The sequence below is a fragment of the Pipra filicauda genome, unplaced genomic scaffold (genome assembly GCF_003945595.2).
Source record: "Pipra filicauda isolate LSUMZ 115617 unplaced genomic scaffold, ASM394559v2 scaffold195_size2193078_pilon, whole genome shotgun sequence".
Classification (NCBI taxonomy): Eukaryota; Metazoa; Chordata; class Aves; order Passeriformes; family Pipridae; genus Pipra; species Pipra filicauda.
This window is the reverse complement of record NW_024104304.1, coordinates 1507117-1523107: the sequence shown is the minus strand read 5'-3', so window position 1 is coordinate 1523107 and position 15991 is coordinate 1507117. Positions and strand designations below refer to the sequence as shown.

The 15991-nt window shown below is 39.4% G+C and overlaps 1 protein-coding gene across 4 annotated transcripts in view; it reads left to right on the top strand.

Annotated features, from left to right (window-relative positions):
- The window catches only part of KHDRBS2 (KH RNA binding domain containing, signal transduction associated 2), a 366426-nt gene that overhangs the window by 215676 nt on the left and 134759 nt on the right, over positions 1-15991 (top strand). For all 4 annotated transcript variants that reach the window (XM_039380435.1, XM_039380437.1, XM_039380434.1 and 1 more), the window contains exons 5-6: positions 9490-9617; positions 12617-12812. In XM_039380435.1, coding sequence (XP_039236369.1) covers positions 9490-9617; positions 12617-12812 — 324 coding nt within the window. The remainder of the gene's footprint in view (positions 1-9489; positions 9618-12616; positions 12813-15991) is intronic.

Below are 15991 nucleotides of genomic sequence, written 5' to 3'. Positions count from 1 at the left end.
AACTTCAAAAAGTTCAGTGAAGCTAAAAGTATTAAAATCTTTTCTATATAGCCATATTTATACCAATTCTGTGGTAAGGCATAAATACAGCTATATATAAATGATTTTACGTTTCTAGCTTTTGTGGCAACTCTGGGGGTCAATAGCAGCATCTTTTCACTGTCTTTTCCTCATGCTTGTTGAATTTAGTATGAAGAGGGGGACCCTCGCATACCTGCTTGTTCTTCTGTGATTGTCCTCTGTACCATTACCCTGGCTATCCATAAATCTGTCAACAATGAAACTAATTTAGATTACAGCAGTACAAACAAAGCAGATTTAAAATATCTTTAATTCCAGCAGTGAAAATTGCTCTTGTATTTTTACAATGCTATTACAGACCATCTCCCAGCATGTTTCATTTTTTTCCTTACTATGCAAAAAAGTCTTGGCTCTGGGTTGGATGTGCTGTGCTGTTTAGTCTGGGTTAGTCAGATTGCTGTGTAGAAGGAGTACAGGAGAAATACAGATGCAACGTTTTCTACCTTGATCTCTGACAAGAGAAAATGCCGAGGCACTGCTGCCTTACAAAGCTAAACCCTCATGGCAACCTGAGATTCCTGGAATGAGTTTTCCTCTTCATCCTTTTTCTTGCTGTCAGTCCAGCTTTGTCCCAGTCTGTGCCACCAGTTTGTTCTCTGGCAAGCAACTGTGCTAGGCAGTGATGCTGCTGATGGTGGTGCAGTGCCATCAGGAGAGGAGACAGTGCTGCTTCAGTCAAGAGCATGTTTATTCTGAGCCTACAAAAAAACTTTCCAGACACAGACTATGGGTAAACTGGATAATCAGAGAGAGATTCAGGGTTCCTAAAGGGGCCCACAGAACCTGGGTTAGTCTGGAGAAATCCTTTTTCTAGAAAAATGGACAACCAAACACACAGGTCATGCTACCATCCCCACAGCTCTGTTGAGAGACAGTGCTTGCTGTGACAAATCACCCTTCTGCCAGCTTCTGCTCCCAGAATGGTACAGCAATTATGTGCTGACATAATTTAAGATATTCTCTATCTCCTGACGTAGAATCAGACTGTGGTTTTTAATAGATTTCAGTATATGCTAGTAGCACTATTAAGAACATTTCTGTTCTGCATTTTTAAAATAAATTTAGTACTTGCCAAGACTGTCCTTACTTCAAAGACAGCTCATGTTATCTTTACTCTGTAATGCAATAAGTAAAAAAAAACACTAAAATTTCTTTAAAAATTAATTCCTGTGTCATGTATCAAGTTCAGTCCAGTGTACTGTGCGCTATCAACTTGTACAGATTATCACCTAGTGGCATTTTTTAAAGTTCTAAAGTGATTCAGAAGCCATAAAAGAAAGGGCACTCCACAAACCTGTAGTAAGATATTTTCTTGCAGAGACTTCTCATCCTTCGTTACTCTTTCCAGTCTCCTCAGGACAAGCAGCATCTTTTGTTTATTATGCCACATGGGACCGAAAGAGTATAGCAGTAGCCAGGCTGGACGAGACAGGCACACTAAACAAGAGTAAACGTGTCTGAATTTTGCTGGCTGCTGTTGCTGTCCCTGTTGTCCATGATTGGGGGTCTGTAAACCTACAGCAGTAGATAGCAGGAGGCAATCTGGGTGACAATTCCACCTGGCACAGCTGGAATAAAAAAGGATGCATAGATGCTATGTATAGCTTGTTACTTTTGTTGGCTTTAATGTAGGCTATAGTAGATGGTTACTCCAACCTTAATAGCAGTTAGTGATCTCAGTAGTAGCAGAGCTTCTGCAAACAGCTGGAGAAGAACAGTGGCAGTCCTACACCTCTCCTTGCCTCTGAAGCAACTGGGTTTTCCCAGAGGAAGACCAGCCATATCATATTCCTTCCTTCCTAGTCGCCAGTGTAAACATCCAGTGCAAATCCATAACAATTTCTTTAGGATTAGGTGGCTACACCACCCTTCCTGCAGCCTGCTATATGCCCTCTGTTCATATTATCAATTCCCTTATACGTCTCCTTCAAGTGGCAACTGTAAATAAGCGCAAGTCTCCGACAGCCAGGACTCACTTGGAATTAAATTCAGGGATAGGGAGTTACCAGCTAACTGACTTCTGTGGCAGCATAGCTGTCATTTGAATGAATTATAGACCACAGTATCCATTTGTTTGGGGGCTTGTGAGCAAGAGGGGTGGAAAAATTGGGGTAAATGGCTGAAATTTAATACAGATTTCTGCAAGTTTTTCAAACACCTTGCACCCATCTTCAGTGTGGTTATTTTGTGTGGCTAACAGCGTTTCCATGTAAACTGAAATAATCTTCTGTTGAAAGGTCTCTTTAGTATGAAAAACAAAATTTAAATTGATTATACAATTAGATGAGGCATATTTTGCTCTGTTCTATCAAAGACTAAAATATCTGGGTCGAAGTTTCATAGCAGTTGCCTGTGTACAATTTACACCCTGGGATTGGCAGCTTCTCTTCAGATACCGAGGAGCAAGACATTCCCCCTCCCTTCCACACTGCTTGTAGAGTGCGGTGCCCCATGCTGATGATGCCAGGCAGATTTAATTGTGCATGCTCAAAGAGAAAAATGACATCCACGCTTGGGTGAGTGCTCTCTGTGGCAAGCTGACAAATCCCCCAGCTGTCAACTAACCTCAAAGGCAAGTGTACGTGGCTCTAGCTTATGTCTGCTTGCATTCTGCCCATAGGCATTTAGAAGCTGAAACTCATATTGGCTGCAACACATTCAGACCGCTACTGAGAGAAATACATGGTCTATTTTATGTGTTTCAATCTTTAAGGGTGATCCACACAATTAAGGTTTATTTTTCAGACAGAGTGTAAGCGAGTAAAGACAGCAATTTTTTGCATATATGGCAAGTGAAAGTGCAAAACGTTTATGGCTATGGGTCTGGCTAAGTTGCTGATTGCTTAGAGAAAATAATTTCTTTCTGAGGCTCAGATGGATTTATATTTATGTTTTTATGTATTTATTGGGGTTACTGTATGCCAGAGAACTGCAAGCACACAAAATGGCCTTACTTAAGTGCCAATATACATGGGCAAATGCAAAGAGGCATGTGTTGCTCATGTAGTATTGGAGTCATTCTGGCAGAAGCATTGTCACTTGTGGTGCACTGCAGGCTGTCCATCTAAACCCATCATTACCTGGCACGTATGCTCTAGTGAAATAACCAGATCAATCTGCAGATGGGCAAAAAGCCATCTTAACAGATGGCTTTGATTGTAGGTAACCAGGAAACCATGCATATACATTAAACATGGGTTCAGAGAATGTGGGCCTTATCTAGGAACATCAAAACAGCTGCTGGTTTTGAGCTCCACTGTATACTGTTAAGAACATGTGGCATACCCATCAGACACCCAGGTAGGGTGGGCTAGAGCCAGTTCCCACAGTTCTGATGAACTTTGTAGGAATTGCATGGTTGGGAGTGGTCTCGGATCAGATGAATCTCTTGTTTTGCAATGAACTTTGAATTAGTATTAAAGAGACAAAGGATGAAGTTTGAAGGTGCAGATCATAGAATCATAGAATGGCTAGGGCTGGAAAGGACCTTAAAGATCATCTAGTTCCCACTCTCCTGCCGTGGACACCTTCCACTGGATCAGATTGCTCAAAGACCCATCCAGCCTGTGCTTGAATACTTCCACGGATGGGGCATCTGCAGCTTCTCCAAGCAACCTCTTGGAGTGTCACACCGCCCTCACAGTAAAGAATTTCTTACTAATTTCTAATCTAATCTACATCTTTCTTTGAAGCTACTCCCCCTTGTCCCGTCACTACATGACCTTCTAAAAGGTCTCTCCGTCTTTCTCGCAACCTGCCTTCAGGTACTGGAATGATGCAATCAGGTCACCCTGAAGCCTTCTCTTTTCCATGCTGAACAGTTCTCTCAGCCATTCCTCATACAGAGGTGTTCCATCCCTCTAATTAACTTGGTGGCCTCCTCTGGACTCACTCCAACAGGTTGATGTCCTTCGTGTGCTGGGGACCCCAGAGCTGGATGCAGCACTCCGAGTGGGGTCTCACCAGAGCAGATTAGGACAGAATCACTTCCCTTGACCTGCTGCCCATGCTGCTTTTGATGCAACCCAGGATACAATTGACCTTCTGGGCTGCAAGTGCACATTGCCAGCTCATGTCCAGTCTCTTATCCATCAGCACCCCAAGTCCTTCTCAGCAGGGCTTCTCTTGATCCGTTCAACCCCCAGCCTGTATTAACACCAGAGGTTGCCCTGATCCAGGTGCAGCACCTAATTTGCATGCCCACCTCTTGCCCAAATTTTAGGTGATGAAGAGGGCTATCCAATCTATCTGGCACAATTGTTGTAAGTTTCCTAACCAGAGACTAATAGAGAAATGCTATGGATATGTGGTAAAAAGGTCTGATATGTTTATATTGAATGCTTTGGGAGTCTTAGAACAGGGTCTTAAAATGTGAAGAAATAACAGGAAATGCCAAATATCTTGTCAACTCAGGAATTAGTTCATCAAGCTCTTCTGGTACTGAGCAACCAGTGCTATTCTTTTTTGTAACAGCCTGAAATTAAAGCACTCAATTAAAAAGTGGGAATTCTGGGATTCTTGGCCTTTTCAGTATAGTAAACTGCAGATCCTGATTCCATGAGTCCAGATGAGTGGTTCTCACCATGCTTTGAAGCTGAATTATAGTACAGTTCACCTTTGTAGGGCCACAGAGAACACAGCAAAACGGGGACTCCAGGAATTCCTCACCGCCAGTTATTTTCACAGTCTTGCTGCTTCCCCATGTACACAAGAGAGCATGTGGACAGCGTCTCTTTCAGTGTCCAAAATCAGTACGCATCTGAAAAACAAACCAAACCAAAACAAAACAAAGAAAAATCAAAGCCAAAAGGGCCATGTTCCCATCACCTAGCTCTACCTAGAATTCACTGGGTCTTGTGTCCCATTGTCTGGCTGTGAGTTTTCTGAAGCAGGTACTTAATGGAAATTTTGAGCTAATTGGTATTTAAGGTGCCTGAAAATAGCTCAAAGGCAGCACTTTAATAGCTATAAAGAAAATAACTCCAAGCAAAGGGGTTTTTTTTACTTCTTTTTTATTCAGTTAAAATCAAGGAATTTGATGACTCAGATACAAGGTGTTAATATGTAGTTGTTTGTAAAATTAAGATAGCCATAAATCTGTCCTAGTAGTAGCAACACTACATGGAGGGTAGCCAATGGCCCTTCACATGATACATGGCTAGCTTAACTGTGTGAGGAATGTGTATATGCTATAAAATGTCACCTGTGTAAGGGACCAAACGAGCCCTATTCATACTTCACAGTTGTCAGTGTGAAGAATCGTATTATCATTTTAGATTTGACATGTATAACTGCATTCTTAAGGTAGTTTGCATTTAACCTAAATTACTTTCCCCCTAACTATCTGGTGAGAATGGAATTCAGCTGCCCTACATAAGAGTAATGGTATTTATTAATAGAATTATAATAGAACTTAAATGTGCAGAGTACATCAGGACAGGAGATCACAGTCCTTAAGGGATTGATTTATCCTTGACTTCTATGAGCCTTTGTTATGGTAATGATAGATATATATTCCCAAAATCCATTTCGTTTGTCTATGCCTTACCCTTTGATTTCTTTATTAACTCTTCTCCCTTGTCAATACAATGTTTTTGTTAATTCAGATCAGGTTTTGCAGCTTGCATCATACTTTGCTATTTTTTTACCAAAATGATTTATTGAGTTATCTTGCAGCTTACAGGCTTTCCCCTCTCTGCTACACCTCCTGCCACTGCTGCCAGAAGGGCCCGTGGGTGAGCTGCCACCAATCAGATTCTGACCAACCGAATTAATCACTCCTAACCCTTGCTAATAAACATAATTTTGGTAATTTAGGGTAAATGTATTGATGTACTCTAGAATATTAAAAGTTTTATCTAAATACGTAATTTGGGATTTTAGGCATTTACATAAATATTAAAATTTATGGTGGCCCTGGGTGCTACTGACTTTGCTGAAATTGTAAATCTTTGGTATTTCTAAAGTCAAGAGGTGTGTTTGGGTGAACAGTCATGGGCATGGGTGGTTAGCTCACACTGTTTGTAAATACTGACCACCATGATACGAGTCAATGGCACCCTTCACATCATCAGTAAATGGAAAAGCTGTTTAAAGGTAATAATGTTTTTAAGGATATAAACAAGAACAAAACATCAGCTGTAAGAATAGCTATAAGACTGTTAGAGAGCTATAAGAAAAGCTATAAAGTACAGAACATTTCTCATGAGCTTATTTTAATATAAGAAGTAGGGTGAGTTTTTTCTGAAACACAATATGCTACTGCAGTGTGTAGCTACTTCCTCATGCTTTCTTCAGTATAGGTATGTCTTGCAACACATGCGCTCTTTCTTGGGACTGGATCTGTATGAAACATCAGTAACATAATTTTGCTGCTGTGCTAGGCTCTGAACTCAGCTACAGTTAAATAGATACTCTGTAGCTATACTCATAGCAGTTATGAAAGATTAATTCAGTGTTATGTTTCTGTTCAATGAAAGAGTTGAAATTAGCATTTCTGCTAATTTCAGGTTTAAGGTTTAGAAATTATGATCCTAATTATTCTTTTTAAGGGGAGCATAAGATAAATTATTTATATAGAATTATTTTTTTTAATTGAAGTCTTTCTCTTTCAAGATATCTGTCCCAGCATCTTCCGTGTTCTTTGTTGTCTTTATCTTGCCATTTCAAAATACATTGTACATATTTCTTTATTGGACATGCAGTAAAATAACCTGTACTCTAAATAACCTATTATGCCATTGCATAACAGCATGGTGAAGATTTCCAGATCTTGTTTTGTATTATAAATTTAATTTGGATTTTCTGTTTCGTCAATACTATGATTTTAAATTATATTTTTACCTGAGGAAGGAATAGCAACTTTGAGGCAATTTCTGGTAGAATCCATTTATACAGCAATATTCCAAAGGCGAGGTTAACACAACAACACAGTAACTCCAGTTTCTGTCCCTTGCAGGTCCTTTCTCTTTTTTTTTTTTTTTTTCCTACCTACTTCTTACTCAGTCAAAATGTACTTGCATTATTAATGAAATTCAGTCCCAGTACTGATGTGGAATCTGAAGGGTAAACTCAAACAGCAAGTTTGAAGTCCTAATCCTTGGAAACCCAATGTGAATAACAGATGATATTAAGGAGGGCGCAGTAGATAGTACCTGGTCCAACAATTCTGCAAATGTGATTTCATTGATTCTATCTGTGTTTTTCCCTCTGTGTTTTACAGAGCACATTGACTTAGGAAGATGTCTTTGCTTATTGCCATTAACATTAGAATGATAGAAAAATGTGCAAAAAGGTTTGAGGATGGTGCAAACTGAAAGCCATTATGTACTTTATTAGAAAATTAGGGATTTGGTTTTAATTATGGTTGTGCTGCAATTATCACAAACTATATTGTATAAATGGGGCTCTTTTCTGAATTTCATTAACAGTTTTTACTCCAGTTACACTCTCTAGAAGGGAACAAGTAAGGCCACAGTTCCATCTCCCTGTTGGCTTGGTTTTTAACTTGGCTAAAAGAGGTGTCACTTGTAATGTGCCCTGGACGGTCACTCACCCAAGAAGTAGCATTTTCAGACCCTTACATGACAGCCAATGGCACTTGCCTGTGGAAGGATGGAAGGACTGAAGGGCTGAAATTCATTCTGGTTTGAAGCAGTAATTAGCTGTCACGTGGTTATGCTGCCAGCAAGCTGGCTACTGCAGTGGACTCTTAGTACTGTGATCAGCCTGCAAAGAGTTGAATACAAATGAAGGAAGCTAAAGAAAAAGGAACTTCTGACTGAGACAAAGGTTGTAAAATAAGTAAAAATTCCTCATTATGTATTATAGTGGATGAAACACTCCATAGACAGAGAGGAACAGCTTCTCGTTCAGAAGCCCTGGTCCTTATGGGGGACTTCAAACTCCCTGATATCTGTTGGAGGGACAACAGGCAGGGCACATTGGTTCCTGGAATGCGTTGAGGATAGCTTCCCTTTCCAAATGCTAGAGGGGCCATTAGGGAGAGACACTATGCTGGACCTTGTCCTCAACAACAAGTTGGGGCTGTGGGGAATGTGAAGCTCCAGGACAACCTTGGCTGCAGTGACCATGAAATAGTAGAGTTCAAGATCTTGCTCCTTAGGGCAACAAGGCGGATGCGCAGCAAGCTCTACCCTGGACTTGAGAAGAGCAGACTTTGGCCTCTTCAGAAAGGTGCTTGGTGGGATAGAGGCCTGGAGGGACAGGGGCCCAAGAGAGCTGATTAATTTCAAGGATCTCCTCTTCCAAACATGCATTCCAAAAAAGAAGGAGTCAACAAAGTGTCTGTAGGAGCAGCTAAACAAGACAACACCAGCCATCTGGATGATAGAAGAAGAAGAAAATATTAAAGCAAAAATATTATGGTCCTGAGAGAGCCAGAGCTAAGATAAGTATGTATGGGGAAAGAATCGCAAGGTCAAGCTGGAAAGCCACTTGAAGCATGATTGTTCTTCGTGGCCGAAGGCAGCCACAAGAGTGGCTGTATGGTATGTGTGCAGATAAATAACATCTTCCTGGCTGGATAGCTCAGATCCAGGGTTGGTAGAGAGTCTGTATATAGGTATGGAGTAATAAAGTTACAAGAGAATTCTTCCCGGACAAAACTCTGTCCCACTCGAATTCATTCATCAAAAATGATGCTGAGTGAGGGATTTTTTCCGCCTGTGTCCGTGTCAGAGAGGTTGGAATTAGATCTTTAAGGTCCCTTCCAACCCAAACCATTGTGTGAGTCTGTTATTCTATTTTGTATCAGTAAGAAAAGGAAGTTCATCTGATATTTACTGAGCCATCAGTTACAGTGCTGGAGTTGATACCCTGCTGACTTAGAAAGGGCCTATTTTATTTCATTTAATACTTGAGTCCTAAAGCGAGAGCTCCTTTCAGGATATACAAAATAACTGAAGGCTACATTCAATGATGCTAATTGGTATTGTATTAAATCATCCAGTTATGCTAAGGTGCAATATAAGATGGAATTTATGTTTTAAATCCATAAAGGTAGCCAGGAAAGTTTGCCAAAAATATAAAATATTTATAAAATGAATTTTTTTATCTAATTACAAGTTTTTTGAGAATAGTACCTTTTGTATGTGAAAGTCCATTTACATTTTGCATATAGACATATTTCTTTATGTTTACGTGTTCTATGCCTTGTGTGTTTTATTTTACATGTTCATGCTCTTTATGATCACCTTCACTACCCATATACATTTTTCTGCCCACATATTTTAGGTAGTTGTCCACTCTCACTGTACAATTTTTCAGCATACCAATGATAATGCAGAACAAGTCACCCAAGTACCATCCATGGAATTTCTGGTTTGAGTGGTTTGACAGCTCAGCCAAAATACAAAGTTTCAGCAAGTTTCACCTTTTGCATTTCAGGATTATAATGATGAAATTCGCCAGGAGCAGCTGAGAGAACTGTCATATTTGAATGGTTCTGAGGACTCATCACGTGGACGGGGCATTCGAGGAAGAGGGATCCGTGTGCCACCTGCGGCTCCTTCAAGGTGTGGTAACTTGAGCTATTATGCTAATAGCTTTAGAAAGTGTAAGCAATAGTAAAAAAAACATAGTTAAAAAAAAAAACAAAATCACATACACATGCTGGTCAGTAAACCAAAATATTTGTCTTTTGATAACTTGTGTCATCTGTGTTGTGACATGTTCTCTGGTCTACAGTTCACAGGCTACAGTGGATAGTATACAAGTAATAAACAACGAGAGCAGATTATGAAGCCAACGAAAGGATATTTCTAGGAAAGAATATTGTTATGCTAGCAATGTACCAGTATGGTCAGTAGCATAAAATCATTGGTCAAAAAATAGTATAGTCTGAGAAGACTACATAATCTGAATGGAACTTTATTTACCAAATAATTACTTTTTTATACATATTACAGTTTATATATAAAAAATAATATATATTATATTACATATTTGTTGATTGGTCATTGGTTTTACATGAATTTGATTGACATAATCTAAAAACATTGGTATATGAATGTTTCCTGAATTCTTCCAAGTATTTTTTCATATCTAGATAACAGATATCTCTGCTTGTTCATAAAGCCAGTGTAAAATATAAATGCACTCTTTCAGACTTATTTTTCAGTGTGAATCCTTAAGAAATTTGTTACCTTAGGCATCTAAGTTATCTAACTACTTCTAGTCTTCTCTCCATAGAGGTAATTTCAGGATTGGTCCTAAAAAACTGACTTTTGTCAGGATATGGAAGTACCTTATGGTATGCTGACATAGGAGTTCTTTGGCAGTTGAACAGGCTGATCTTGCCTATGACCTTTGGGTTTGTTTTTTTTCCCTAAAGAAGTCTACCGTGTTTTCTGTCATTTCTTCCTGGATGGATTTTTTTATCAGTAGTATGATGCACATACGTAGAAATTTTTACAGTTGCCATTCATGACCATCTTCCACTCAAAGTCTTTTTGGGCTCAGTCTTCCTTACAGCTAAAATCTCTGGAACTTAATAATGATGTTCAGAACATCACTGCAACAAACTGGCAGCTTTTAAATTATGTTCAAAGGATAATCAGGGGAGTACTGGCCCCCAATTCCTGCAAAATACCCTACTGATTGAATCAGTTGCACAAATCCTATGATGTTGGATGCTTTCCCTGTTTTCCAGTCAAAAATCCCAGGGGAATATTAAAAAAACCCCAAATTTTATGATATTTATTTTATGGTATTTATTTTATGGTATTTATGGTATTAAAGAACAAATTTTTATTTTATTAAAAAAATATTTATGGTAATTATGGTAGTGTGGTTGATACACTGGACGGAAGGATGCTGTCCAGAGGGACCAGTACAGGTTTGAGAAGTGGGCCTGTGTGAACCTCATGAAGTTCAACAAGGCCAAGTGCAAGGTCCTGCATGTGGGTAATCACTAGTGTCAGCACAGACTGAGGAGTGAGGGGATTGGGAGCAACCCTGCAGAGAAGGACTTGGGGATGGAAGGTGGAAAGCTGGACAAGTTCCAGCAATGTGCACTTGCAGCCCAGAAGACCAAACGTATCCTGGGCTACATCAAAAGCAGCATGTCCAGCAGGTCAAGGGTCGTGATTCTGCCCTTCTACTCTGCCCTTGTGAGACCCCACCTGGAGTGCTGCATCCATCTCTGGTGTCCTCAGCACAAGAAAGGCATGTTGAAGCAGGTCCAGAGGAAGGCTACAAAAATCATCAGAGGACTGAAGTGCCTCTCCTGTGAAGTTAGGCTGGAAAAAAGGGGTTGTTCAGCATGTTGAAGAGAAGGCCCTGGGGACACCTCATTGCAGCCATTCCATATATGTAAAGAGGGCTTATAAGACAGAGAGAGGCTTTTTACGAGTCTTCAACTGAAAGAAGTTGGACATACGGAACACATTGTTTTCAATGAGAGTGGTGGAACACTGGAACACATTTCCCAAAGAAGTTGTAGATGCCCCATCACTGGAAATGTTCAGGGTCAAGTTGGACACGTCTTTGCACAATTCGATCCAGTGAAAGATGTCTCTGCCCAAGGCAGGGTGTTTAGACTAGAGGATCTCCAAAGGTCCCTTCCATCTCAAACCATTCAGTGTTTGTGTAAGTCTAAAATTGGCTACTGAAACTTGTAGTAAAGTAGTGAACATCACAAGTTAGTGCTCTGTGTTTGGTTGTCTCAGCAGGGAAAGAACCACACCTCTGGATCTGGGTGTCACACACGTTTATACCTGGCACTCTCGGTCTTCAGGAAGGGCAGCACATTTGGGAGCATGCTGCTCTGAAACAAAACCCATCCAGACTGCTTCCCTGATATACTCCACTTCTAGTTCATTATATGGTATAGTTACAAGAACCTTTTTGTAAACAGTAACAGCTTCTTCTGACTTACTAATTAGTACAGTGAGGCAGGTATAGCATAAATAGCCAGAAGGACACTAAAACTCTTTCCCTGCTTGTTTATATGCTCTATTCTCTCTGTGCAGTAGGGGAAAGCAGAATCCCATGCTGCCTTTCCTTTGTGCGGAACTAAATTAGATAGGAAAGAAAGTTACTGCTCTCCTTTTATGCTCTTCCTCTACTTTGCCTTGCAAGTTTCTGCCGTCCTGCAACATCTTCTGCCAATCTGTTTCTCCCGCCCCCTAATAAACATGAGAATGAGAGTGATGGCTGCTCTTGTAAAGTAGTTTGAGAGCAACAGAAAAAGTTCCTCATTTTCTTCATTCTCTAGAACTACTTTAGCGTAATTCTGCAACTCTGTGAATTAGAATGATTCAGAATTTCACTAGTACAAGCAACAAGAGGATCAGGTATAAAAGGCACTGGGTGACTTAAAAATAATGCCTTTCCATAATAGGAGTTCTGACCAAGGTATTGCCTGAAAGCGCTTGACACTGTAACTGGCAAAATCCCACAGTTATATGATGCTTTAAAAAGTAGAATGTAAGAGCCTTTAAAATGGGGTAACATGGACATGTCCTCTCTTGCCGTACACACCAAAGTGATCTTTCCTGTTTGCTCCCCACAGGGGTCGTGGGGGTGCAATTCCTCCACCCCTGCCTGGACGAGGTGCCCAAGCACCCAGAGGAGCGCCAGTGACCCGTGGAGCCCTCCCTGTGCCACCAGTGGCAAGGGGCGTTCCCACCCCTCGAGCCAGGGGCGCCCCGTCTGTCCCGGGTTACAGACCACCCCCGCCACCTGCACACGAGGCCTACGAGGACTATGTAAGTAACTGCTTTCATTCAGAACGTGTGTGAGGCAAGCTCTGTGATGAACATCAAGTACTGCTGAGATTAAATACTTCAGGCCAATAATTCCTCTGTCTCTAGTGCTTACCTCTTGCAGTTGAACAACAGTCTGGGCAATGCAATATGTCTGCAATCTTGTGCTTGGTGATATGAGTTTGTAGATCTGTTTACAGCTTAGTTTTGGATACAAGAGATCATGCTGGGTAGTTCTCAGGGTGTTACAAAAGAGCAATACAGATATTATAAAATTTATATTTTGTACTAAAAGTCAGTTGTTACTGTAGGCAAGTTCCTAGGAATAACAAATTATATCCTTTGTGAGAAAATGGGGGTGGGATGTTCTTCCAAATCCTTTTTATTACATATTTGTATTCAACATTGTTTTACAGATACACAACAAATAGAAATTCAGGTAGTTTTCATGAAAGCTGATACAATGGTGCATCTTTAGCAAGGAACAGTACTGTCACCTTATCTTATAAGGTGTTAAAAATAATTGTACTGTACACATCAAAGCTTTCAAATCATCCTTATGAATGTTTCTACCTGGAACTATCACCATAACAACAGATATCCAAATAGAGGAGAAAGTACTATCAAATAGCATGTCTGAATTTTTCCAACTATATCAAGTCCAAGAGTAAGATGAACATCCCGTCTATCCTGTCTCTAGGAGAAGATGCAGTTTTATTCAATTAATGGTTCTCCTAGTACAGAAGAAAGGAAAATGAAACAGAAATTAATCTTTGTTATTAAAGCTTTACTCAACCATGTGTGTTTGTAGCATAGAGATTAGATCATGGCCATTTCAAAACAGGGATGCACATTCTTTTGATGCCAAGAGTCACAACTCAGCAAGAGCAGCAAAAAAGGAGGCGGAAAAAGTCACTCTGGTATTATTTACCTCAACACAGTTTCCATCATTAAATGAGATAGAAGTCCTGCTAAGAAAAAGACTTTCAAAAGTATACCCTTCCTTGATAGACAGTATATTATTATCTGTTAGTATCGAAATGTATGAGACCTTCTTTTCTGTGCAGATACACATACTTTCCTAATCCATGAGTGAAAAATGTCAAAACAGAACCCTTGTAATGTAAGATTAAGCTTATAAATGGAGTATTATTTTTTCTTTTACAGTATTAGTAGATGTCCTAGAGTATTAAGCAGTTGTTAGGGAACATTTCTTACACTTTTCCTGGATGGTAAATATATGGAAAGCAAGAGGAAAAATTAAGGCAGGATTGTCAAGGTTAGGAAGACATTCAGCCAGTTCGATATTATTTTGAAATGCTAACACTCTTAGAATTACAAAATATTTACACAATTAAAAGAGTCATTTTAGTTTATAATACATTAATCAAATAAAACCAAACAAATGTGTTTGTGTTTCTATTTCCCCTTCTTAGATAGCCACAAAACACATACTGCCTTATAGGACAAATTCACATGTTTTTGAGATCCTTTCATCTCCTGTGTCCTTTTAACATCTATATTCGATGTCTAGGAATATATGGGTTGCTATCATGCACCAGTTTGCAATGAAAATCTCTTTTCATTTTGTAAAAGTTTTTAAATGCAATCTAAATCATTTTGGTGTCTTATGGACTGAGATAATTAAAACTCCGATGCTGTGCAGGTACAAGGAAAAGTTCATGGTCATATATCTATATATGATTTGTAAATTATGTTTTAAGAGAAAGTGGTTTTATTTTGACAGGAAGTAATCAACACAGTTTTTCTTCCCAAATGGATCATATAATAAATCATATGTCTGACTGGATACTAAAAGCAAGTGGATCTATTTGTTGACCAGCAACAAATGTCGTGTGTAACTGTTGTTCTTTCACACTTAATCCTACAGATGAAAAACTAATTTGTAATGAATGATTTATCCAATTTACTTTGTATTCTGCTTGTAGGCAACCCACAAGTGTATTATAATATCTTTATGTGTTTATGTTTTTAATTTTTTGGCTACAGTCTTTCACACCATTTTTTGCTTAATATATGCGAGTTTGATTAGTTGTACGCATGAATACTATGTCATTGATTGTGAGTATCCATATTCTTAATTTTTCTTGGCTCTAATGAAATATAGTTGTTTAAATGCGGAGCTGAAAGTGAACTCAATAAATAGAATAGAATGACTACAGCAGATTTTTTAAAATGTTTGAACAGCTCTTCCTGAGAAGAAATCTTTATCTACTTGCTGAGCACTACTAATCAGATATTGTATTGACTGTTTGAGCTTGAAACATCTAACTGTTCAAATCAGTTTGGATAACCATTAAAAGTTTAGATTATCCAATATATAAATATTTTGAGGTTTCCTGAGGCCTTTCTGAGAGTCCATAAAAGCAAATGTCTAACGAAAAGTAAAGTCCTGTCATTGTGGTGAATATATTCATGTTCAACATTTTGAATGTCAGGCCTAAGTGGAGGGAAAATTATTTGGAACAACTTTCAGAAAAGAAGAGGGCTTGAGAGGGAAGGGGAAGTGACACACCTCATGCCTTTTTCTTTACTTGCTTTTGAAACTTGCTTTTCATTGTGTGTAGCCTAGAGAGTATCTTAGAGGAACTTCAAAAGATTACCCACAGAAAAAGAAGGTACTGACATTAGAAGATTTATGCAAAAGGGAAAAACCAGTTACTATGTGAACCTTCATCATTTTACGGTTCATTGATGTGAATTTGGATGGAGAGTGTAACTGACAGCAGCTATGCAACCTTGGATCAAAAGGGGTGGTCCTGGGTTTGTGACCTGGTGTTGTGCTTTAACCCCAGTTAAAAAATAAGCCCCACACAGTTGCTTACTCCCCCCGGTGGGATCAGGAAGAGAATCAGAAGTGTAAAAGTGGGAAAGCTCATGGACTGAGACAAGACAGCTGTAGTGGGTTGGACCTGGCTGGATGTCAGACACCCATCAAAGCTACTCTTTATCACTCTCCTACACAAGTGGACAGGGGAGAGAAAATATAACTTAAGGTTCATGAGTTAAGGGCTGGGAAAGGTCACTCACTGGTTACTGTCATGGGCAAAATAGACTCAACTTGGGGATATTACTTGAATTTATTACCAACAAAGTCAGAGGAGGATAATGAGAAGTAAAATAAGTCTTTAAAAACACCTTCCCACCACCACTCCCTCTGT